The 25603-nt window shown below is 39.6% G+C and overlaps 1 protein-coding gene across 10 annotated transcripts in view; it reads right to left on the bottom strand.

The window, feature by feature from the left end:
• Window positions 1–11001: 11001 nt before the first annotated feature.
• The window catches only part of fgfr3 (fibroblast growth factor receptor 3), a 41608-nt gene continuing 27006 nt past the window's right edge, over window positions 11002–25603 (bottom strand). For 2 of the 10 annotated variants that reach the window (XM_089116887.1, XM_089116888.1), the window contains 11 exons: window positions 23283–23427; window positions 21426–21601; window positions 20266–20414; window positions 20058–20179; window positions 19437–19547; window positions 19158–19348; window positions 18870–18992; window positions 18068–18138; window positions 15508–15645; window positions 14050–14155; window positions 11002–13968 (listed from right to left, as the gene is read on the bottom strand). In XM_089116887.1, coding sequence (XP_088973013.1) covers window positions 13801–13968; window positions 14050–14155; window positions 15508–15645; window positions 18068–18138; window positions 18870–18992; window positions 19158–19348; window positions 19437–19547; window positions 20058–20179; window positions 20266–20414; window positions 21426–21601; window positions 23283–23427 — 1500 coding nt within the window. In that variant the 3' untranslated portion in view covers window positions 11002–13800. Of the gene's footprint in view, window positions 13969–14049; window positions 14156–15507; window positions 15646–18067; window positions 18139–18869; window positions 18993–19157; window positions 19349–19436; window positions 19548–20057; window positions 20183–20265; window positions 20415–21419; window positions 21602–23282; window positions 23428–24036; window positions 24182–25603 lie in introns of all 10 variants that reach the window. The other 8 variants (XM_089116879.1, XM_089116886.1, XM_089116884.1 and 5 more) reach the window with 7 other exon arrangements.

Below are 25603 nucleotides of genomic sequence, written 5' to 3'. Positions count from 1 at the left end.
AAAAATATTAAGAAAAAGACAGATGTTTGAGTTTTCAATGAATAAATAAATAAGTCAGCTCATATCTCTGCTGAATAAAGAGAAGCTTTTTTAAAAGGAGGTTTTATCTGTGCTGTTGCCAGTTAAATATTTACTGTCCAGCTGAACATTATGAGATTGGAAATAAAGAAGTTATTTTTTTTTATAAAGAGTTTTTTTTTTTTTTTTTTTTTTTAGATGAAATGTATTTTAAAACCGAAAAACTCTTTATCTCGGCCTCCTCGTCGGGGACTGCGTTTTTTCCTTATCTCCACACTGAGGTGTCGAGATTGTGGAATAAACCTGTGTGTATTTTTTGTGTTTAATCCCCAGATGTCTAACTATAGTAGCCTAATGTTTGGGTATTAAGTATCATAGTATGACAGTGCCTCGGGTTAAAGTGAGTCAGTGTCATCGTTATTAACCCCGACGTTACCCACCAGCCATCATAAATAATGAATACAATTTTATTAGGCAGTCCTGGTGGGTAAAGTATATAAGGACATGGATGAATGTGAGGGGCGACTCTGAGGAGGGTCGCAGCGCTGCCAGTTCGTTTTTTTTCCCGCTGGTGGCCACAGAACTATATATATGTGTATATATTTGGGCTATATGTTTTTTTCTGATATAAAAATAAAGGGAAAATAAAGTCTGTTCTTCTGGACACTGCGCTTTCAAGAAGATTAAGAAATAAGCCATTCAGCGGCGTTCCAGAGGTTTCTTCCTCATCAATCTAATGTTTGGCCGAGGCTGCACCTGTACACATTTCCCCCGATATCTATGCTCCTGGGGGTTCTGGAGAGGGTTCGTCGGGAAGGGGCTCATCTGCTACTAGTAGTCCCATACTGGCCGACTCGAGTTTGGTTCTCGGACTTTATGTCTCTTCTGGACAGCTCTCCCATTAAGTTTTCCGCTCAGGAGGGACCTGCTGTCCCAGGCAGGTGGCACGATATTTCACCCTCGAGTTGTGGAAACTGTGGGCCTGGCCTCTGAGGAGGCCAGGCTCAAAGAATCCGATCTCTCGACTGAGGTCGTTGAGATCATTCTCCATTCCAGAACCCCTTCCACGAGAAGACTGTATGCATTGAAATTGAAATTATTCTCCACCTGGTGTGGTGAATGTCATTTAGATCCTGTTAACTACCCTGTTGGTTCAGTTCTCGATTTTTTTCAAGAACGTTTCTTAGCTAGATTTTCTCCTTCCACCCTAAAGGTTTACGTGTTGGCTATATCTGCTTACCACACGCCTTCACCTATGGGTGTTCGGACCCATTCCACTAGGAGTATGGCGGCCTCTAAAGGCCTTAATTCCCGGTGTTTCCCTTCTTGACATTTGTAATACAGCAGGATCGTCCTCTGATTTTATGACCTTGACCTCTCCACTCCAGGGGCTAGGTTGCTTGCTTCTTAGTGTGGGCAAGGACGTTCACACAGAACGGGCATTTCTCAGCATGGCATAGTGGGTATGGGTTTCCCACCACGTTCTAACGCAGCTCGAGGTTCCCTTGAAAGGGCACATCTCAGGTTACCTATGTAACCCTGGTTCCCTGAGAGGGAACGAGAGCTGTGTTCGCCTGCCATACTTCCTGCCTGCCCTGATCGACTTGCTTCAGGTTTTTTCAGAAGCTGGCGCGGTCTGATTTCAGGGGTGCTTTATAGTTTCCTGGTCTATGACGTCACCCGCTTTGACGTTTCTGGCTTCCATTTGATTGGACTGATTTTACATGTGCGTCAGGACAAAATCACGCAGAGTGTTCTCTAACGCAGCTCTCGTTCCCTCTCAGGGAACCAGGGTTACATACGTAACCTGAGACGTTTTACAGTTTTAATTTGACATCCTTAAAAGTTCATTTTATCGAAAGAAATTGTCTCAATTTTTTCACGGGTTCCCTTGAACCCTTTTGCATTTTTTCCCCAGTGGTTTGAAAACTTATTCTCAACTGATTATTTTCAACATCACTGATAATGCATGTCCTCTGTAGGCTTCTGCTTGAGTGAAAGCAGTCAAATATCAGTCAAGTATTTATATGTTATGTGTGCAAGTTAACAGCACAGTGCCATTTTTTGAAGATGAATTCCATCTTCAGAGTTCATCCAGTTTGCCCATCAGCATGTTTTTCTCTGATGCATGAGAAACTTTGCTCACACACATTTATTTTTCTAGCATGGTGGGGACTTTCCATTTGACTTCTATTATTTTTATACTGAGCTAGTGTTATTTTATTTTATTCCACAACCCCCAACTAACCTTCCCACAAACCTTTTTAGATTTTCAAGAAATGTAGTTTTAGCCGGAAGGTTTTACTATCATTCACAACACAACAACTATACTACACAGGCATCTTTTCTGACTGATGCACACAGCTCTCTCTGTAAACTCACTCTTTTTTGCGAGTGTTTACTTCCACAGGACGGAGAGGCAGGTTTAGCATGTGGAAGCGTTCTGCTCAGCATAATGACTTCTAATTTCACAGCAAATAAGTCAACAGGGATTCCTTTGAATCACAGAGAGCATTCCTCTGAGTGGAGCTAAAGCTGGAACTGTCCTCTTATCTATTAAACTGCTACTGAACTGTAGAGTCGAAGTCTTTACCTCTAAACTGAACAGTGTGTTTCTATCTCACACACATGTAACACTGCCTTACTTTCTTCTCAACTAATGAGACTTACCGGTGCTCTCTGAGTGCACATAAACACTCCTACACGTAGAATAACAACAGGTCTAAACTTTATTCGACCTTTAACATTTCCTCGGTTATAAAATGGACATCACGGTGTGCACAACTGTTGTCCTTGCATTTACTGAAAAATGTAAATTACTGCAGTATTCACACTAAGCTAAATATGTGGTTACAGATTTGTAAAATAACAACAGTTTCTGTTTTTATCCCTGTTCATGTTTATTGCTGTACATCGTGGGTTTTTTGTACTAAACAGAAAGAAATATATTGTGCTTTAATGCTATAGATAACTCAATATTTTTATGATGTCATTCCTTCAGATATGATGTCAGAAAGCTCAAACAATTATTTTTAAATGGCGGAAATGCCACAGATTAACGGTTTAACAAAAAGTGAGAATTAAAGACAAATGGCAGATATTATGCAGTGTTACTCAGACAGTGATGCATGATATTTTCCTTTCAATAAATTCTGTCTATATTAAATTGATTTTTATTATAGAACCAAAAACATTTAAAAATTAAATGAATGGTTTCGTTTAACACTTCTTTTGCATTGCACATCAAACCAACAGAGTTAAATCTTTACATAATGTCTGTTCAGTGTCCTGTTAATTGTATTGATGGTAAATCATAAGGACAAAAATGAGAAATAAATGGCTCCGTTTCCTTAGAACGAGCCCGATGCAATTCAAATTACAGATAATAAATCCATGGTAGTGCACTTGTACATTTCCTCCCTTTCATCTCTGACCTCTATAGGGGCTCTGCGACTCTGTGGATGTGATAGAGTTTATCACTTGCTCTCGTCTGGAAGTGAAATGGATCACAGACACACTGCTGCACACATTCCCCATTAGATAGTCGCAGACCTACAGATAGATCATTCCTTCACGCTTGGATGCGTTTGGCTGCTGAATAAAGAACATAGTCGCTAGATCAGCATTATCTTGGAGAGCGTGTTAAATATCAGTTTGGAATATAGCACTGAATTTTAGAAGCAGTGATGAAACACTTGAAATGGTGGATTGGAACCCCCTGCGTACTGATGGTTATCCTACATTTGTTGTGCTTTGAGTTATGGATATATCCAAACTGTGGGGATATGGTCCTGGATAGCGCTTCTCAACGATCAACTCGAGAGATAACAAAGGTTGAATCTCTTTTTCTCTTAATTTGTCTCTCTCTCTCTCCCTTCTTCTTATAAGGCATTGCAGTGAATATGTGCTCAGCTTAGGGCAATAAGAGGCTGGATTGACAGGTTGTGTACCAGTAAAGAAACCATAGTTCTATCTACTGCAAAAAAAAACACCGTGCATTTGCCAAAAGAAATTATAAAGATTGGAATTTGGAGTTGCACATATATCTATTTTCTCTCTCAGTAGCTATGAACGAAATGAAATGAACAACCAAAGTTGCCAGATTCACATTAATCTGTTTCGAATAAAACTAAATGTGACACTCGCTTGACATCGAGCCCGTTCTCATCCCAAGGCTTCATAGAACGCTTTTGCCAACACGTAGACATTTATATTTATATATTTTATTTATATTAGTATTTGTATTTGAATATTTGGCAGAGATGGCTTGCTGTGTTTTTATGTGGTTCGAAACAAATATGCCAACATAAAGGTAAAATGCCGCAGAAAATCAGTTTCAGAGGGCACATATTTTCCCTTAATGAAAAAGTAATTTTCTGACACAGTTGGAGACTGACATTAAAATCACGGTGAAATAATAGCTTTAGTGCGTTATTAGACCAGCATGTGACAGGACTCTCTGCTACTGCACATAACTGAAATACCCACCAAAAAAAAAACAGGCAAACCGCACTGTCCCACAATACACAACAGATGAAGAGCCAGAGATGTGTGTGTGTTTGAGGACACCTGTCCCCAAAGCTCACTCCTCTCTACGGCTGTCTCTCACACATCCTCACTAATCGCTGATTTGGCAGCGTTACTCTGACAACATTCCAAGGTCCAGTTTCAGGAGAAGAGCTCTCACACACCAGCTTACACACAATTAAACACGGACGTACACTCACACGTCATTACGGGGGCTTTATGTCCCTTTTTCTGAACCTAGTCTCTGTTTTGAACTTTTATCGTTGTGTTACAGCTGTGAACTCACTTGCGAAATGATGTTTATACGTAATACTTACTTAATATTTCAAGAAAAGTTCTCATATCTTACAGGGGGATCTGACTTATGAAAGCCAAGATACTGATAATGCAATAGTCCATAATTGATCTCTTGGACTCAGGCAACTGATTTTATTTAATATCATGTTTCACAACATGGGAATATTGTAATACTCTTAATTTGTAACGAACTTTTCAAAGTTCAAACTGTTTAAAATTGCGCAAGAATGGAAAATTTTAACCTTAAAAAGAGCATTTTGATATTCTAATTACTACGAGGAGGAGTATGCTGGGTTAAAAACTTTTTAAATTCAACTTCATGACTCAAATCATTCAGGATGTCTTGCTGCATTTAAAGTGGAAATCTATCGAGAAAATGTACAGCAACACAAATAAGCATTAACAATTTGCAATTATACACAGTCCTTGTCATTTTTATTGTATTGAAGCATTTAAACATTAAGCATGAGTGCAAACATTCAATCCAGTCATTCAACTCATGTTATAATCATGTAAATAAACCAAGGCATTTTTAAAGAAACCAAACTTCACTCATCACTGTAAAAAATATGGTTGTTTTAACTTAAAAAAAAATAAGTAACCTGGTTGTCTTAAATTTTTAAGTTCATTGAAATGGAAAAAATGAGTTAATACAATGAATGAGATTAATTTAATCAGCAGAAAGTCAAAATATTATGTTATCTGAACTACATAAATTTTGTTGATTTGACAAAAGACAAAATGTCATGAAAATATTTTTTACAGTGTAGAAATACGTCCACTTAAAGTAATACCACTAGATGAAATAATAAACTTTTTTTGACTAAATAATTTGTGTAAGTGACAAATGGAAGAAGAAGAAAAAAACGTTTTCACATCTCTGCTTTTAAACCCTCAGATTTCCATTGTAAGTGGATTACTGTACATGGGTTTTTAAAAGACCGAGGGACGAGTCAGAATAATTTTCTGGAGTAATCAGCAGCATGCCACAGATGCTGGCGTTACAGCTTGAGCTGTATTTAAGCCAGAACATTCTTCTGACGACAAGCGTAAAGAGGTACATTTGAGCAGCTCTTTGAGTGTGTCCGCAGTGCCTGCTTTCCTGAAACATTCTGCCGTTGTGTTGCAGAGCCAAAAGCTTTCACACAGAATGCGTCTCTCTGTGGAAACATCTGGAATCTGAAGGAATTGAGGGTGCCAAATATGCTGCCACAAAACCTCCATAGCCAGAGAGCAGAAATAAGAATTATAATTATGAATCTGACTTTTACTCCTGTATTCATAACCTCGTACCATTGAAACAGAAGCATCATGGAGCTTATCATGCAGTTAATGTAGCAGGTCAAACTTGATCAATGGAACTACTATTTTAATGAGTTATTTAAGCAATAGCTCACCTAAACATGATCATTTACTCACCCTCATGTTGTTCCAAACTTGTATGACTTACTGTGAAACACAAAATAAGGTATTTTGAGAAATTGTCTTTATTGATTGTAAAGTTATACAGGTTGGAATATCATTTCAGGTAAACTATAGGCTAATCAGTGATTTATTTTGTTTAGTTTAAATCTTGAACAAACATGTCGTTTTTCATTTAATAAACGACATTTCTGCTGAACTTGACAGCCAGTGACCATACATTTCCAACTTTTACATCATATTAAATTAGTTGGCAGTCGCATTCACATCCACTCAGTTCATGATGCTTCTGCCATCTCTCTCATGCAGCCAAAGGTAATGAGCTTGTGGGACAGTCCTCCTCATGAGTGTCTGTCAGTGTCAGTAACTTCTCACCCCTGCCCGCTTCAGTCTGGACTTGTCAAACTGACTCGTCTCTCCTCTCTCAACATCTCCTTCGCACTTTACTTGTCATTTTTACCTTCCGCCTGCCCTTGCTGCTCTCCCCATTCTGCCGTTTTCGCTCCGTGCGTCATAAGCGTTGGTGTCTGCAGTGGCTTTTTAATAGGGGCTGAAAAATGTTGCCGCTCCGCCGTCCAACGCCACAGACTAACGGTAAACATCTTGTCTGGTCACAACGCAGTGCCAGTCGGGCACACACAGGCACATGAAAACATGTTTTTACTTTATTAAATTTAGCAAAAAATAGTCAGTGACTCTGCCCTTTCTGTAACCACATCGAAGGTATTAATTATGCTCAGGCCTCCCAAACTCTGCCTGTTATTGCATACTTCAGACCACCGATGAGTGTGTGTGTGCCTTAGTGTGCACTACACAGTCAACCAGAAACAATTACAGAAAGGTCTGGCACGATATGAGTCCAGCGAACACACACACACACACATATATATATACATATATATATATATATATATATATATATATATTATATACACACACACAAATCAAATGAATTAAGTGCAGGCGGGAGGAGATTTCCTGCATCCTTTCTTTTTAGGTCTTTTTTGGATTTTTTTCTTTGGTCAGAAAGAAAATTCTGCGTTGACTGAGAGGATACAGACCGACATTGGGTACAGAGAGTAATAATCATCCCTACACAAGTCATAGTTACAGGGATGGCTTTTAAGGTCTTTTTATTTTTAAAACTTATTAGAGGCATTATTTAAACTCTGTAGTTCAAATATAATTTTAGTCAATGGTCAATTCAGTTCATAACCATTTTCCAACCCCACAATTAGGGGGGATCTAATTGTGATTTGATTGCAACTGCTATTAAGTCCAATATATTCTGCATCACTCCATCTTATTGCAAAGCCTCTGTGATGTCATTTCATAACAAACAGGTTATTGCAGCTAAAGATAATTATTGCAGCTAAAGCTAAAGATAGTCTTTTGACAGTTTCGAGCTTTGAAAGTCATGATATGACCCCTTTAATTCAGAAACCTACAGATTATGGTCTGCTTATTACAAGGACCCTAAGATGGATTCGTATACCCTGCAAGGCGAGTGAGTCATCTGGTATTTATTGCATGTTTATACCATGTATACCACATATAAAGCACTGAGGTCACAGTGAGAGCTGCAGTGTGGAGTACCAGGTGCCCACAGTTATCTTGTGGCCTATCATCAGCTCTAACAAACACAACGTTTTTGCATTAGTAGAATTCTGAAGCCTTTAGCCGTCCACCATCCTGGGTTTTGAACACCATCGTTATATGAGCAGTTGTGAAATGGAGATTATTCCGAATCAGAAGCTCATACGAGCTGTGACACATCAAACGTCTGTGGGGCTAGTTTTTGCAAAGTGTTCCACAAATTGGCTCTAGTTGGGCTCACATTAGTCTCACGTAGCCAGACCTTCAGACTGACGGCAGAAGGTCTGGACTCCATAGCAGCTTTCATTGGCCAAGGACCACCCAGAGGCTGTCTGACTGACATGTAAAGCAACCAATCACAGTTTGTTTTGTTCTGCTTTATGTTTAGGGCGTGAAAATGTAATGTAGATGTCGCTACAATAACAGACTGATGCGTAAAACTCTTGGACGGATTTTAAAGAGTCTATGCCGAACTTTACATACTTTTTTTGAAAATCCAGTGTTTAGTTGATTCTGAAAAGTTGATTGATTGACTCAATGATTCATTGATTCAATGTGAAACGGTTGGGCATTTTGAGAGTTTTTACTGGCCATGAAATTTGCATTATTGAACTTAAAAACAGGCAGTTATTACTACTACCTATGTCTGAACGATTTGGTTATAAACTAAGCTTTACTTATTGGTTACATTGTATGTGCATTTCTGTAGGTGCATTTTTAGAGTCAAATTGATTTTCTGTGATCATTAAGAGTATGCCACCGATGCTGTCAGCAGCAATGCACGGCTCATTCCTTCAGCGCTCTTTAGGGTGACTTCAGCATCACTAGTGCCACTGCGTGACCAAACATATTACGCAACTGTACATAAACAGATGTCCTCATTGAAGTTGCCTTCAGCAAAACTAATTATGCAGAAATATAACCAAAAGTTTGTAAAGCGCTTTGTAACATATGGCTATGGAAAGATTACAAATCTGACAAAGCCCATAGAGCGTCTGGTTTTGAAGAGTCTGACTGGTTGGTTGACTGATTTTCAGTGAACCGTAAGCAATTACATTAAAAGTACTGCACAGTGGGACAACCTGGTAATATGGTGAGAGCAGTGAAAGATGACATGTGGGGAGGGAAAATGAGAGAAATCGAGGCTTGTGGGAGTCAGAGAACCCTGCAAGAATAAAAAAAAAAAGGTGTAAAGGAATGAGGGATGCAAAGCCTCCCTCTGAGCAAACACAGCTCTGAATCAGACACCAATTTAGACCTGGCTTTCTCAAACACATTTGTGAAAGGAGCTCTTCAGCTGTAAAGTCCACGCACACGAGCACACACACACAAACACACACACTAAACGGACTGAATGAGTCTCTTCAGAGCTCCGGGGAAGCAGGATGTTCCCCTTCAGGACATATTTGAGTCTTTCAGCTCTGGAGAGCCGGCAGGACTCCAGCAAACAGACATTCACTGTCACAAATGCAATTTGTGTGACAGTTTGTCCTAGTCTAAAACTTTTTGTTTTATTCAGAACTCTATTCTATTAGGTAACTTGTGATCGTTTGACAGCATTTGTCGTTGCTTCAGTAAGGCTGCTGTCCATAGAGTTGCTAATGCCACCACTGAGCTATACTGACTTGCATTAGTTTAAAGAGAGAGAGCATGTTAAAATAGTTAATTGGTGTCATCTTAGGCCTCAAATTGACCATTGGCTGTAATAAACTGTCTTTGGAGGAGTTCGGTACTAAATGATATGCTAATGTCATGTACACTCACCTAAAGGATTATTAATAACACCATACTAATACTGTGTTTGACCCCCTTTGGCCTTCAGAACTGCCTTAATTCTACATGGCATTGATTTAAGGTGCTGAAAGTATTCTTTAGAAATGTTGGCCCATATTGATTGGATAGCATCTTGCAGTTGATGGAGATTTGTGGGATGCTCAACCAGGGCACGAAGCTCCCGGCCGCCCCAAAGATGGTCTGTTTGGTTGAGATCTGGTGACTGTGGGGGCCGTTTTAGTGCATTGAACTCATTGTCATGTTAAAGGAACCAATTTTAAATGATTCAAGCTTTGTGACATGGTGCATTCTGGAAGTAGCCATCAGAGGATGGGTACATGGTGGCCACAATGCTCAGGTAGGCCGTGGCATGTAAACGATGCCCAGTTGGGGCCTAAAGTGGCCTAAAGTGAGCATTACCCAAAAAACGCATTACACCACCACCAGCCTGCACAGTGGTAACAAGGCATGATGGATCCATGTTCTCATTCTGTTTACGCCAAATTCTGACTCTACCATCTGAATGTCCCAACAGAAAACGAGACTCAATCAGATCAGGCAACATTTCTCCAGTCTTTAACTTTCCAATTTTGGTGAGCTCTTGCAAATTGTAGCCTATTTTTCCTAGTTGTAGTGGAGATGAGTGGGCTAAATCACCTTTCTTTCCCATTCTGACATTCAGTTTGGAGTTCAGGAGATTGTCTTGACCAGGGTAGGACCACACCCCTAAATGCATTAAAGCAAATGAATGTGATTGGTTGATTAGATAATTGCGTTGCGGCAAGGGAGCAAGGAAACAATGTATGGGTGATCATTTTATTTGTGAAAGACTGTTGCTTTTTAAGTTAGGTTAACCCATATTTCATGTCCATGTTATTTTATTAAGTACAGAGACATATGGTAAATGGGATTATTTAAATGCAGCTCATTATTATCATCACAAAATTAATTCAGACAGGGTGATAAAAGATCATGTGATCATGATCACCCTGTCAGGGTTCATATTATGGTAATGACTAAATGGCTACTTTTTTTTAACCTTTTAAACTGTAACACAATTTTTGCGTCCACGCTGTTGACTTGTTGGGTGCATGAAACAGTCAAAATGAGAAGTGCTAATTAAACAATCAATACAATTAAACAATTGATTTCATCCCTCCAAAAGCATTTAGGCCAAAACATTTTCTTTTGTTGTTGGTTTAACGCTTCATATATTTTGGGTTGCCCAAATTTCGTTGCATCACTAGTATTCCTCATGACTGAGGATTACATCATAATATGCTTATTAAATTCCGATTGCTGCCTAAATAAAACATGAAACAGTGAACGTGGCATGTATAGATTTAAAAAGTAAGTGACAAGCGAACACTCGTTTTGTTGTGTTTATTGAAAAGGTTTTGATTGACAGCATAATTCCGTCAGGCACAGACCGATAGAGTGTAAAGAGGTTTAACAGCTCGTAAGGGGCACAACTGAAACAGAACGGAATGTTCCACACATACAGAGATATGGAAAAATAACAAAACACTGTTAGTCAACTATTCCAATCTTATGTTAAACAGAGAGGGATGCAGATGCTGAATGACGTTAATTCTGCAAACATGTCACCTCACCGCGTGAAGAAAGAAATCTACCTGGAATGCAATGCAATTCTTCTGCAAGAAAATACTGTAAAGAAGTTTTCATCCCTATTGAAACAAAACAAAAGAAAAACACACCTATATCTACTCGACATACAACAATCATTTGCGAATTTAAATCTATAACTTAATTTATTATCTTAATTCTAATAAGAGCTGAATGGCACTATCAAATAGAGCTTAAGAGGAAAAGAACAAATGCGTGTGTTGACATCAGACCAGTATTGCTCATCATCCAGCCGCTTTAAAAGTGCTGGGGAAACACATTGTCCTTTAACACTGTCTGGATGTTCATTGTAAACATTGCAAACTTTCTTCAACCCCTAAATGCATCTCGGCTCTACCTCCATCCTAAAACACAAAAGCATGAAGGAATGCTGGCCTTTTGAACAAGACAAGGTCATGAAAGGAAACGGATCAAATAAAACATAAATACAAGGAAATAAATAATGTCGATCTGTGTCAAGGAGGGAAAAGGACCAGCAACATTGTTTGATAGGTTGGAAACAATGCAAGAGGGCTGTCAGTAGTAGAGCGGAGGATGTGAGCCGGAGGTTACAGGTTGTACAAAAATGGAAGCCGAGAGCGATCGCTTGCCCTGCCATCCCACACCAAACAGTAAACGAATGGACAAACACTCAAAAACACCAAACATGTTGTCCCACAGCTGGAAGAAGAAATTACAGAACGACGTCATCCATATCTTTGAGAACCCAATCTGAGAATCAAGGTAACAAAGTGCCGTTTGCTCAATCGTTTTAAGAAACACCCTGCTTATATCGTTTTGTCGACGTGGCCGTACATTCAAACCGTACGTCGCAATATTCAGCCACTCAACTCCCTCCCAGGCACTTAACAAGTACAAAAATGCTATGTTTTGCAGGAGGAGGAAGCTGTACAGTCATCTCGTATCAAATCTACAGTTTTCGTAGTTTAGCAGCAAGCGAATCATCCTCTTTTCCTCCCCATTATATTATATTATTGCCGGCTTTCTGCTTGAATGCAATTGTCTGAGGACACCCTGAGACACGTCCAAGCTATCCCATAATGCTTCGCTTCGATTCGCAGGGCCAGAGACACTCATCTGACAACCATGCACGCTGGAGTTGAATAGCAATAACGGTTCTGTACTCATTAACATAAAACTCAGAGCAGAGAGAAAGATTTTGGCACTTTGCAAACACACCGACCCGGAGGATTACCTCAAAAATGTTATTATACATATTCATTAGCAAAAGAGCAAATAAGAGCAACAAACTCATAACGTACAGTATGGTTTCACCATATTTCTATGTGCCATGTTAGGTTTAACCCACATAGCACTCCTTCATATGAAAGGATCACAGCGCCCATCTTCAGGGAAAACCATGTTTTTTTAACTTATTGTTTTGATAAACACTATGCATGGAAGCCCAAATATGAATTTGTTTTTTTTTCATACTGTACAAAAACGATGAAAAGTGCTTTAAGTGTGAGTCTGAACATCGGCGTGGTTTCCTCGTGAAGAGCAGAAGCGCTTGTGGTCCTTTTATCGCGAAATTCAATACCGAGAATCGGGCAAAGCAACTTCTAGTATACTTATTTCTTGCTTTAGAATTCATAATTTCACCCTCTTAATCTGCTGATATCACCAATTAGTTTCTCATACATTCTTGTCAATGTAAACTAAGAAATGGAAGGAAAAAAAGTAAATCTGTGGTAAATAACTTACAAAATTTCAAAGAAGAAAAACCCTTTGTTTACAGTACCAAAACCCGACTATAATTGTAGACCCCCTTAAAAACCCTATGTCTATAAATAGCTTTACAAATATACATGTTAAATCAAATAAAACTTTTGTTTTGCTTTTTCTTTTAGATTAAATGTTTACATGATCTCAACAGTGTATGCTCACTTGCTCTTTTAAAATGTCATTTCTTTTTCTTAAGTACACTGCTACTGACTGCAATATGATACATATTTATATCTATATATTTACAATAAAAACTTTAAGATACATACAAAGCACACAGTTATATATCTTCTAATTAAATCTCACATCTAGGAGACCTTTCTCATTAAAAAAGGATGAAAAACGTTCTTTGTGAGGAGTGGAGAGAAGAGACTGGCCATGGGTTTGATTCTCACTCCAGTCAGATATTGCTGTGAAAACCCCTTCCCGTCCACCGCTTCAGAACTGTGCCGTTACACAGTGTTGATCCGTTCTTTTTGTTTCCTGTCCAGCCATTTGTCAGTCTGTTTGTTTTTTGGTAGGCACGGAATGGTTTGACCCTTCTGACAAAGGAAAAACGAAACTGGCCGAATACAAAAATAGGAATTCTCTTTTTCGAAGACAAAAAGCTGAATAATGATTTGGAAGAAAAGGAGGAGCTGAAGGACAGGGGCGTAATCTGTCCTTCAGACCTGTGAACAGTTGGAAGTCTGAAGCTTCTCGTTGAGATCCACACTGTGCCGGGAACCCCGTCTGCACACCGCTACATGCCGGTCCAGTCCAGCAAACCGAAAGATCCCCACAAACCACCATTCCTTATGTTCTTATGACCCCATTGGTGTGGTGGTGATGTTTAGGGAGGCAGGGCTCGTCAGGTAAGGAGTCGTGAGCAAACACGGAGTCGTCGCCGGAAGAACAGGTGCTGTTGGAGTCCGGACAGGTTGGAGAGTACTGCTCGAACGGTACCGACAGGTCCAGATACTCCTAAACGATCAAATGCACACTCATCAGAATTGGCTTTAACAGTTAGGTGTTGAGATTTAAGATGTTAACGAGAGCTCTTACGTCAGTGGAGGTCATGGAAAGAACCCTGTCGTGATCCTCCACCAGCTGTCTGAACGTGGGTCTTTGTGAAGGAACGGCGTGCCAACACTCCCGCATGATCATGTACCTGCACAAATCACACGATCCAAAACAATATATGCATTTACTGATCAGCGCCAGAAATGAACTTGATCAATTGGTGGATCTACACCTTGTTAAAATTACTATTACGAGCAAATGCGATCTCGTAGGAATAGAAATGATACTTTAGAATTTTCTGACTGCTGAAACGTCATGCGGAAACACCCAAAATGGCTGCGGCTTAAGCATTTGTCTTGTAATATTTCTATTTAATAATTCCTTTAAATGACTGTTAATGTCATAGTATGATGAAATAATAATCTAAAAGTTGAATATAGTTTAATGTAGCTAGAATTAACAAAGTAAATTATAAATTGATTGAGAAGCCATTTGCATAACAACTGTTGTTATTACTGTTTGTTGTATTGTGGTTTTGTCTATTGACTAGTCAATTTAAACAGATTAATCTTCTGGGTTGTCATCTAGTAATGACGGTATTTACGATATGGTCTGCAAATATTCACCCCCTTGGAAATGTGTGTATATAAGTCAGACACTTCCTTTGAATCGAATCTGAACCATTAGGCCGTGCGTCCACCAAAGCATTTTTATCCAGCTGAAAACGCCAGACGCTCTGCTGAAGACGCTGCTCTTTGGGCGCTTGAAAGCGTTTTGGCAGCGTTTTTTCCATTGAGATGTTTCGTTGCTATGATACAGAATATCCGCAGCACAGTTTACTTAAAACTGATTTCGCAGATAATTTGTTTCATACTAAATTTTTTTTTTACCTATTTTGTTCAGTTAACTCTGCTGGTTGATGTCGTTGTACAGAAAGAATTTTGCGACAGTTGGTGTAGTATTAGTCCCGCCCCTCCTCCACTGTGATTGGACGGCTGGGTAAGAAGTGACAGTAATGAGCGCTGCGTTTTATCGTTGAAAGAATTTTAAAGTTGAACGTGGCGCTCCCATTGTAAACAATTGAAAACATACGCCAGGCGCGTGGAAAAACGCTTTGGTGGACACACGGCCTTACAGATGTTACTTATTAAATCAAAATAATATAAAATTCAAGAGTATCAGTAAAAAAACAAGATATAACAATGAAATTACGAGATTCACACCAAGATAACCATATAGAAGTCCACACCAACGCACGATAAAGTAGGACAAGTTGTTTAAAGCATGATGGATTTTGATTGTCTGTCAATGTTTTTATCGTTTATCAGTTGAAAAAAAAATCCAACAATATCATTATAGTTGTGGTGTGGACTTTACTATTCTTTCACTTTTAGAATGACTTTAAAACTATATCTTTATTGTCCTTAATTTTAATTTGAAGAAAATAAGAAGGTTTTAAGAGTTTTTCTACATTAAAATGAAAAGAAATCGTAATCGTACAGTTCATGAGTGCAGTTGGCAGGTTTGTCCATTCGATGTCCCTCCTTCAGCAGTTTAAAGAGCTCCTCCACTGGGATACCTGGGTAGGGTGAGCCGCCCAGTGTGAAAATCTCCCATAATAAAACCCCATAAGACCACCTGAGATGGAAGAGAGGGCACAGTTCAGAGCAAACATTGGACAAAAATCACACATAGTACGAAATATAATCCAATTCAGTGAGAAAATGTCTAAACACTTAGTTAGCCCACTATTATGTTGGTTGTGCTTGAAATAGTGGCCTAACAATACTCTCACTATCTCAGTCCATCTCTCTCTGGGGTGTAGATACTTGGCAGATGCGAGAGAGGAGTTTGGTTGGTTCTCACTGAGGCTTATAATGTATGTCCGTGATATGAGACGTGAGTTTATTAAACTAGAGCGAGTGTGTGTGCACGCGCATATGTGTATGTGGGTGTGTGTTATCACAAGCTGCTCTGTTAACTCCGGGCTCTTTTGTTTTGGCCCCATTCCTCCCACGCCACCACTGAGCAGTGCTAATCAAATTAGCCACGCTAAGAGACAACAGGAGCTATGAGCCAGCTAATGCTACCCGGCCAAATACATACACACATATAACACAGTCGGTTAGAAGCCGTATGGGGGCTGAATAATTGGCTCATCATTATATCACTATTCGTTCATTAGCTTTATGTCAGAGTCAAATCTCATTTACGCCCATCAGCGTGGTGCTCTCTCTCTTACACACACACACACATGTGCACAGTGAATGGAAGGCTCACTGCTCATATATCATAGCATAAGTAGAGCCTATAGGCAGAGGGAGATGATATTATTGTATTACTGCTGTCTCAGGCCAGCTGTGATTAAAGTGTATTTAGACATATTGGGAAAGTGCAGTTCTATGTACCAGTCTGAGTGTGATGAATGTGTGTTCGGCGGTCTACTGAGAGACGGTGTGCAATATACTAACATACTAATCAAAACCTGCTGCGCAAGTACACACACTAGTCTGCTAACATACACACATCTGTAGTCTGTAAAACCACTCAAAACGTTTTGGGTCAGTATGATTTTTATCTTTAAAAAAAATAAATACTTGAAAAAAAATCATTAAATTGATCAAAATTGTTAGTTTATTTGTGTCATTACTATTATTAATGTCTTTATATTTTTGGGTAATTAAATGCAGGATTGGTGAGAATTAGTGAATTCTTTCAGAAACATTTAAAAAATCTTACTGATCTCTTACTAAACTTTTAAAAGAGAGTGAAGACGCACACAAAATGTTTGCTACAGAATTCATTTTTTTACATTTAAATATAATTTATTGTTATAAATAAATGCTAAATTATCAACAACAACAAAAATCCAGTCAAGTAAAGCTTACCTAGATGCAACGTTAACAATCTTGGTTTGTTTCAAGTCGGACATGATGACTTGTCACTCAAAGGATGTTTACACAACAACAATGTACTAAAAACGTAAAAGTTTTTCCTTCGTGCTATTCGTGTAGATGTGTACAGATGACATAATCCCTGTTCATACAGATCTGTAAGAACGATTAAAAACGTTGAATTATGAATGCTAGGCCAGTAGTTGGCGATGTAACTTTGTAAAGAAACATTACGTGCCTTTAGACTGAACACATAATATCCGTGCATGTGATGTCACCTTTTTCACAAATTTACCTTTTTGTAGTTTACACAGTGATCTTTTTCAAAAATGTGCACTTTGAAACCCATTTTCAAAAGTTAGGATTTTTAAGGCCCCCAAAAACGCTGTTGTCAGATAAATGAACACGCAAAATGCTAGGGCTGGGTATTGACACAAATTTCACAATTCGATTCGATTCCGATTCGATTCAATATTGATTATTTTGGAAATCAGTTACAATAAATGGCAAATTTTCTCAAGGAAATGAAATCTCTTAACTAATGCTGTAAACTATGGGAGACTAGTTGTAGCCTACTAGGCTTCATTAGCCTAATATGAAGGCACTAACGAAGCACTTTTTTTTTGGATGCGCGCAGCCGCTATACAACGTTCCATTCATTCAAATGAAACAGGATGACGAATCGATTCTTGAGATTTAAGAATCGACATCGGTTCGTAAAAATGAGAATCGATTAATATCGAGAAATCGATATTTATTACCCAGCCCTACAAAAAAGAATAATTGTTTTCAGTTTTCAGTTGAAAACGGTGTTGTGTAAAAGGACCCTCAGTCAGTAAGTTATTAATTGCGTAACCTCTCTGATGAATTAAGTGATTAAATGGATCATTACAATCATTATCTGCTTCCAACTGATTACTTGCGAGTTAGTCAATCTTTTTGATGGATTCATTAAAAGAACTCCTTTTGAATTGGACTATGTAATACCATGTACTGTAATAACCGTGAATTCCAGTGCAAAAAACACTGGCACACTCTCTCGGGTGGCTTTGATGCTGTTTTTGTAGGGTTATGGTGTTCACTTGCATTCCTTTACCGCTTGATAAACTTTATGAACAGATGGCATGAAGTGATGGAGAGGGAAAAAAATGGCAATGTAAACTCACACATCACTCTGGTGCGTGTAGACACGGTCGAACAGTGCTTCTGGTGCCATCCATTTGACGGGGAGACGACCCTGAAAGGACACAGATCAGTCAGAACAACAGCGGTGCTGACCCAGCAAGACATACAGACGCCCATCGAACATCAACAGGCCTATAAGCTTAATCTCCTACTGTCCTATCTAATATAAATACACTTCAGTGGTTCACATCAACATCTTCCCTCTCCCCAATGTGCTCTAATCTCCAACTGTCCAAACGAATTTCCAAATACCCACCAAACCCATCCCACATCTAAAAACAACACGTTCCATCCAACACCCAAAAGGAACCTTGTTTGATCTTGCTACAAGCAACTATAAATGAATTTGGATGTAGATGTAATTTAGATGCAGATATAGAACGTACTATATACAGCATGCAATTTCGGATGCAGCTCAAGTGTTTTAACCATATGCTACTGACATGCTACTGAAAAATTTTAGTTAGTTACACCCCAATACTGCATTTTACAATGCATAATGGGCCAGGTAAACCGCAATGTGTTCAATACCGTCCAGTCCGCGCCAATACCTACACATTCTTAGTACCAACTCCAGACCTTATTCAACACTAAATTGATTTATAACAAGCTGCTCATAAATGCCCCTTCAAAAGTTCCTGAACTTGCACACACTCATTCGACTTCTACAGGCTTGGCATTTCTAAATACAGTGTGCAACCACATCTCAGTGCTTCAGTCCAATGCCACCCAAGAGCCCTATCCTTCAAGCATTCTGAGACTGATAATCAGTTGTCGGCTTACGTTGGTGGTCTTCTTGTAGTAGTCAATGTTGTGCACGTCTCTAGCCAGACCGAAGTCTGCAATCTTCATCACGTTGTCCTCGGTAACTAGAACATTCCGGGCTGCGAGGTCCCTATGGATACACTGGCAACACAAACAGAAAGAGGGCCATCCTTTATAGACAAGTCTGATAAATACACACTAGGAAAATAATATCTGGCAGCATTTATACCCTTTATAAACATCACAAGCCCCTTAAATTATTTCTATTCAAATAAGTTTACAAACTAAGATAAGTAGAAGTGTTACCTTCTTTGAGGCCAGGTACTCCATACCCCTGGCGACCTGATAGGCGCAGGACACCAGGTCTTTAAATGTCAGAGTTTCGTTCGGGATCTTACAGGTGTCAAATGAGTAGTCCATCCCAGGAGGCCTTCTTGCCCGCAGATATTCCCTAAGATTCCCTTTAGAGGCATATTCCACCAGTACATACAGAGGACCTGTATGAACACAGTCAGAAACAATTCAGTCAGAGAAAATCAAAGCCCAACATCAAAGCTGCGATCTTATGTGTGTGCGTGCGCTGACCATCTTGTGTGCACGCTCCCAGCAAGTTGATGATGTTCTTGTGTTTTCCAATCATCTTCATCATCTCCATTTCAGACACAAGGTCCGACAGGTCCTTATCCGTGCCATCGTCTAGGAAAACAGTTACGAAAAGCAATATTGTGAAATATTATTACAATTTAATAAATGAATCTATTACTGTGAATTTTCTGCATCATTACTCCAGTCTTCAGTGCCACATGAACCTTCAGAAATCATTTCAATATGCAGATTTGCTGCTCAAGAAACAATTCTTATTATTATATATGTTGAAAACAGATGTGCTACTTAATATTTTTGTAGAAAGTGTGATGCATTTTTTCAGGATTCTTTGATGAACAGAAATTTCAAATACAGCATTTATAATATATTCACAAATATTGTAAACGTCTTTACTGTCACCTTTGATCAATTTAATGCATCCTTGCTGAACAAAACTATTCATTTCGGCAAAATCTTACTGACCCCAAACTTTTGAATGGTAGCGCATTTATTATTAATAATGGCAGTTAAACACATCCACAATGTCAGAGTAATGAGATTTGATGAAATTAAAAATACATAAACGTAAAGTAATGATTGACAGCATCTGAACACACTAACCTTTGAGCATCTTGACAGCCACAGTGAGAGGTTTGTTGGGTTTCTCCTTGTCAATCCCAATGGCTTCAGCCATCACAACCTGTCCAAAGCAGCCCTCTCCCAACGGTTTTCCCAGCGTCAGTCTGCTACAAAATCATTCACGGTGAGCAAGGAACCTACTATTTGCTTTAGAATTATTGTGGTCATTTGATGTTCATCTTTAACTTACTTTGTACGTGGAAATTCCCACTTGGGATCAGAGGGCAGTTCAAGCTCAGAAACATTGGGCAGCATCGGCCCATCGCTGGATGACAGGCGGGCGATCCGGACCAATGGGGTGTTTGAATTCATGGAAGAGTTCGACTCCAAGGACACCTGCTTGGGTAAAGAATAAAAACAGCATGTTATTGTCTCTGAAAGAGAAGAAGACAGCGAGCGTAAGAGCGAGAAAGAGAGAGAGAAGAATCAAGATGTCTATTTTAAGAAGACCATCAACTCAAGTGTTGTGCTGCAGACAGAAACATGGTGTCTGTTCCTCAGAGAGAGAAAGATTTGTAGCTGTCAGATCTCCATGTAATGGACCACAGAAGTGTGTGTGAAGCAACATTTCCCTGCTGCCGTTTCCCTTTCGCTGAAAGGGTGCAACAACCTCAATCTGGCCCTCTTTCTTTCGATGCACAGTTGATACAGAGAGATAAAGTTGTCGAATTGTGATTGGTCTTCTTTCTTGCATCGTTCTGCATCTCTTTAGCCATCCATAACTGACTTGAATGTCATGGGAACAACTTGTAACTGGAGGACAGTTCCTTGCAAGCACTGCGATTTCCTTTAGGAAATGCAAATCTATGTAGACTTTCATGAAACACTGAGAAAGTATGTCAGCAGCAGGAAGATCAAACTGTCTGACAATGATATCTCAATATTTGCGAAAATCAGAACTACCTCAAAACACACCTACACAGACACTATGTGAAGAAAAAGAAGAAAAAAACACTGCGACATGATTATGTAGCTTGATTCCAGCGTGACATTGTCAGGCTTTGATTGCTGGAAATAACTTGAGGGGAAAAGAAGAAGAGATCGAGAGAGTGACAGAGATTAGAGAGACAGCTGCTCCTGCTCCTGCGATTTAAACTGTTTAAAACAACGGAGAGAGAGCGAGTTTCACCAGGAGAGAAACATGACCTAAACACTGGCAGTCACCGGGAGAGCGTGAATATTTTCCGACTGCCACATTGCATATACGACATCCATAGTACGTCTTCATACACACAAATTACGCAAACACTACACACTACAAAAAATGCATTCTGGGATTCGATTCAGAGAGGAGATACAGAGAAAGGAAGATAAATGGGCTGATCAAATCTTGTATCTACTTTCTGTTACCTGTCTCTTGAGGGGGAATTTGGACAGTTTTTGAACGGGCGGCGTCGGGAGCGTCTTCTGCGTGTTCATCCGCATACGGCAGAGGATAATGATGACCATGGTGAGGATGAAGAGCACGCAGCCCGTCACGTAGATGAGAATGTCCGCGTAGTCATCCTCTCTCTCCATCTCCACCGCTGACACAAAGCACAAGAGCACAGTTTAGATGTGTGTGATGACATTATGAGACAAATGTATCAATGTGTTGTCTTATAGGTTAAGTGAATGGCAGTGAAGCTAGATCACATGACAATGACATTGTGATGGATGTAGTACAAATGGACGCATATTCATTCACTATATATAATGTACTTCAATTTGAATTGACAAATTGACTCGAGAAAAGATTCGGTCATTTTGATGAACGAGTTCGACCAGGAGAGTCACGAACGTTCATCACAGAACAGAGCAAGGTGAGCATTTGAGCTTATAAAAGTTAAACTTTGTTATTTTTTTTTTTAAATGAGCGATCGTTTCGCTTGATAAGACCCTTATTCATCGTCTGGAATCGTTTAAAGCCCTTCGAACAGTTTGCACTGAAACTGTCTTTTGGTCCTTGAACCGTTTGGTTACCAGTAAAGTGCATTGTATGGAGAAATCATGGAACGTTTTCATCAAAAATGTTTTTTTTTTTCGAATGAAGAAAGAAAGACATGGACATCTTGAATGACATGGGGGTGAGTAAATTATCAGCAACTATATTAAAATGGCCCTCTTTTCTATTAGTGTTGTCTTTCATTAGGGTCCAAAATGAGCACTTATCCCATGCCAAACGCAAGCAAAAGCAAACTTGTAGAGTTTTGCTTCGATAAGAAAATAATTGACATTTTATGAGCTGAAATTTATCTAGGGGTTTTGAGGTTTATCTAGGATGCCTTTTTTTTCTAGAGCTAAATTTGGTGACACATATGTGGAGTATAAAATCAGAGGAACAAAATCATAATGTGAACAGCTGAAGGCTAAATAGAAATATTTATACATTCATCCATCTCGACCTGTGTTCATTTTGGACCCTGTTTATTTCTAATACACATAACCGCAAAATGCAGTTTATCATTCGAATAGAACATGAAACTAAAAATAAATTGGCCACTAACTACAGTCTCAAGACTTAAATTGAAAAACTAACAGTAATTTAAGAAACAAGCCCAACTAATGGTTAGATTAGATATCTTAAGTCAATCATTAGTTGTTTGTTTGTTTGAAGTTATGAAGCAGAAGGCCTGCAGTTAATTTACAGCAACCTTACAAACCAATTAACATGCTAGCGCGCCCCCATGCAGGTACGTACTAACATCCCATAATGCCCCTCTCTCCGGGAGGCTTATTTGGCACTTGTGTGATGAGCCCCACAGATAGAGTTCAGTGGCTCTGCACGAGACGAGCGATTTTAATTACAGCAGCAGAACGGCGAACTGGATAACAGGATGAGAATTAATGAATCGGGCCTCCCAGATACAAGAACTGTGTGCCATCAGTAAATACTCCAGTAAACACGACAAACACTTCCATCATGAGCGCATGTGTTATCGAGTGGAAACAGTCCATGAGCAAAACCCATCATCCGTCATTTTGTCATGTTTAAATCTAAAAACAATTACAAACCACCAGGTTGTTCTACTAAGTACTTTAGTCTAGTTGGCATATTTAATTGACATTATTAAAAGCGAGGCTGCCGGGATTAAGGTCCATAGAGAATATCACTGAAAACTGCAAAACTATGAATAAAACATGCAAGGACAACATGGAAAATGGGAAGTATGGAGACTTGGGAAAGAAAGGAGTGAAAAGAAACCCAAGAGAGTGAGACTAGTATACCTGGTAACACTGTAAGCCAAGCAGAGTGATGGTTATAGCCAATCGAGTTCCCTGCCAGACAAGTGTATTGCCCCGCATCCTCAAAAGACACATTGGTCAGGTAGAGAATCTCCAGCTCTTTATCCGTAGTATTTATTCCCGCAGTCTGGAAAAGCAGGGAGAGACGGAGAGAGAGAAAGACAGATGCTTAGAGCACAACCCGTGAGAAAGGACCATCACCCAGCACCGGGAGGAAGACCTGAACGATAGAAGATCAGTTAACCCATCACCAGTATACCCACTTATGAGATGACCTAGAAGCAAAGTAAAAGCCCAAACCCTGGCGGAAAACGTAACGCCCCATCAGCAGCAGCGGGTCACGGTAGTTCTCATCCAAAACGTGTTTGTGCAAAGGAAACACTGTAAAAAGAGCCGGGAATTTAACTTCTCACTAGATAAAACGGACACCTATTTATTTAGAAGTGTGTCAAGAGAGCGGTGTGTAGGCAGGGTATGAGGAAATCAATAAGAATGTGATCCGGCACAGTCTCGGCTCTTATTCAACGTGCCCTTGTTGTATTGATTGGGGAGGAAGAAGAAGCAGCGAACATTTAAATGAAGCAGACATACACTCGCCTTACATAACAAGTCCTCGTACCAGGTCACCTTATTTATTGTGTGAGAAAGGGGCGAGAAGAGCAGTGCGAAATAGAGAGAGTTTGACTCTACGCCACCAAGGTCTTGACTGACAACGGATGTTTGGAGAGAGATTTACCTGGCTGGGACACTGTGAGCCAGAACGTATTCTCTGAAATGCCTAAAAAGTTGTTGGCTCTGCACCAGTACTGGCCTGCATCTTTTTCTGACACATTATACAGAGTCAGCGTATCGTGGGCCTCTTTTACCTTACTGACAAAACTCTGCACAGAGACACACATACTTAGTCAGAGGCATACATGAACACACACTTAATTCATTTAACATACTCAAGCAGCTTGTTGTAGCACTTCTTTAAGATGCTGATACACTTTCAAATACACAAAACAGTCAATTGTTATTTCAATACAAAAACTTGCATCTTATTCACTAAACGCCCATAATCCAGTTTAAACTGTCAAAAAATAAAGCTTCTAAAAGTTTTTTTTTTTTTCGACAGCAGTGGTATAGAAGAACCTTTCAGTGAACAGTATTTATAATAACCCTTTTTTCTCTACATTTTAATCATCTAAACCACGTTTTCCACCTTGTTTGCCATGGATAGGTTCCATTGACTGGTTCATGAACATGAACATGAACTGCAGGAAATCGTTTTTTTTTTTTTGTTAAAAATCATTTTGAATTATATTGTATTTCTTTGACTTGAAGTTAAATTCAAATTTCAATTAAGCTTTGTTTGGGAATTGCAAACTGAATTAAATTCTCAAGAATTTATGATCATGAGTATATAAAAGAACTCATTGTCATTCTTTTCAGCACAAAACATCCCTTTTCAACGAGATGTTGCACTGTTTTTTGTGTAATTCCTTGTATTCAGGAACTAAACCAACACAGACCGTGCATGTAAATACACTACAAATACCATCACCTCTTAAAAAATGCAGCCCATGAAGATGCAGTCACCAAATTTGTATGGCTCTTTATTTAAAACAAGCTCAGGAAATGTTGCGGGCTGGATTCAAACTCGTTTTACCTGCGTTGGCGCCACAGCTCAACACGCTAACTGCTAGGCAACTGACGTCTCTGTGTGTTATAATTAAACGCTCAAATATTGTCTTTAGCCCCTTAGTGCACACATATCTGTTTCTGTATTTCTTTCAGATGCTTCATTTGCTTTATTCTCTGTTTCCGTCCTTTCCCTTGATCGTAGGCGTTGTGCCACACATGATCTGTCGCTCAGCACTCTCAGTCTGGGAGGGCTGGGGAAGGCTTTAGAGGGTGCGCAGATGAGACTGCGGGGAAGGGAAAAGCCGCCGCGCGGCTCCCAGTAAAATACTGTTTCAATTATGTGGGAGTCTAAAATAGCGTGGCGGTCTGGCCAGCCGACGCACTCCCCTCCTCTGCCTGCTGACTCGGCCCTTCCCTCGCTTCCCGCACTCATTTTTTCCATGGCTTTTTCGGGAGCCTCTTCCCTCGTTCCCTCCCTCCTTCTCTGAAGAGAGAGTGGGGCAGCACAGCTAATGGCTGTCTCCCTGCGCGACGCCACCGCGGCGGTTAGCTTAGCCCAAAACAGATGTCTGCCTCCTCTCTCACTCCTCTGAGAGGAAAAAGAGAGCGAGAGCCCCCTAATTCTCCAGTTGCACAGCCTATAGTGAGATGCTAACATGGGTGGGATTAGGAGTTGG

Source organism: Pimephales promelas, chromosome 11 (genome assembly GCF_988280905.1).
Source record: "Pimephales promelas chromosome 11, fPimPro1.hap1.1, whole genome shotgun sequence".
In the NCBI taxonomy this organism is placed as follows: Eukaryota; Metazoa; Chordata; class Actinopteri; order Cypriniformes; family Leuciscidae; genus Pimephales; species Pimephales promelas.
The sequence above is the reverse complement of the archived record's forward strand: the minus strand, read 5'-3'. Positions and strand labels throughout refer to the sequence as shown.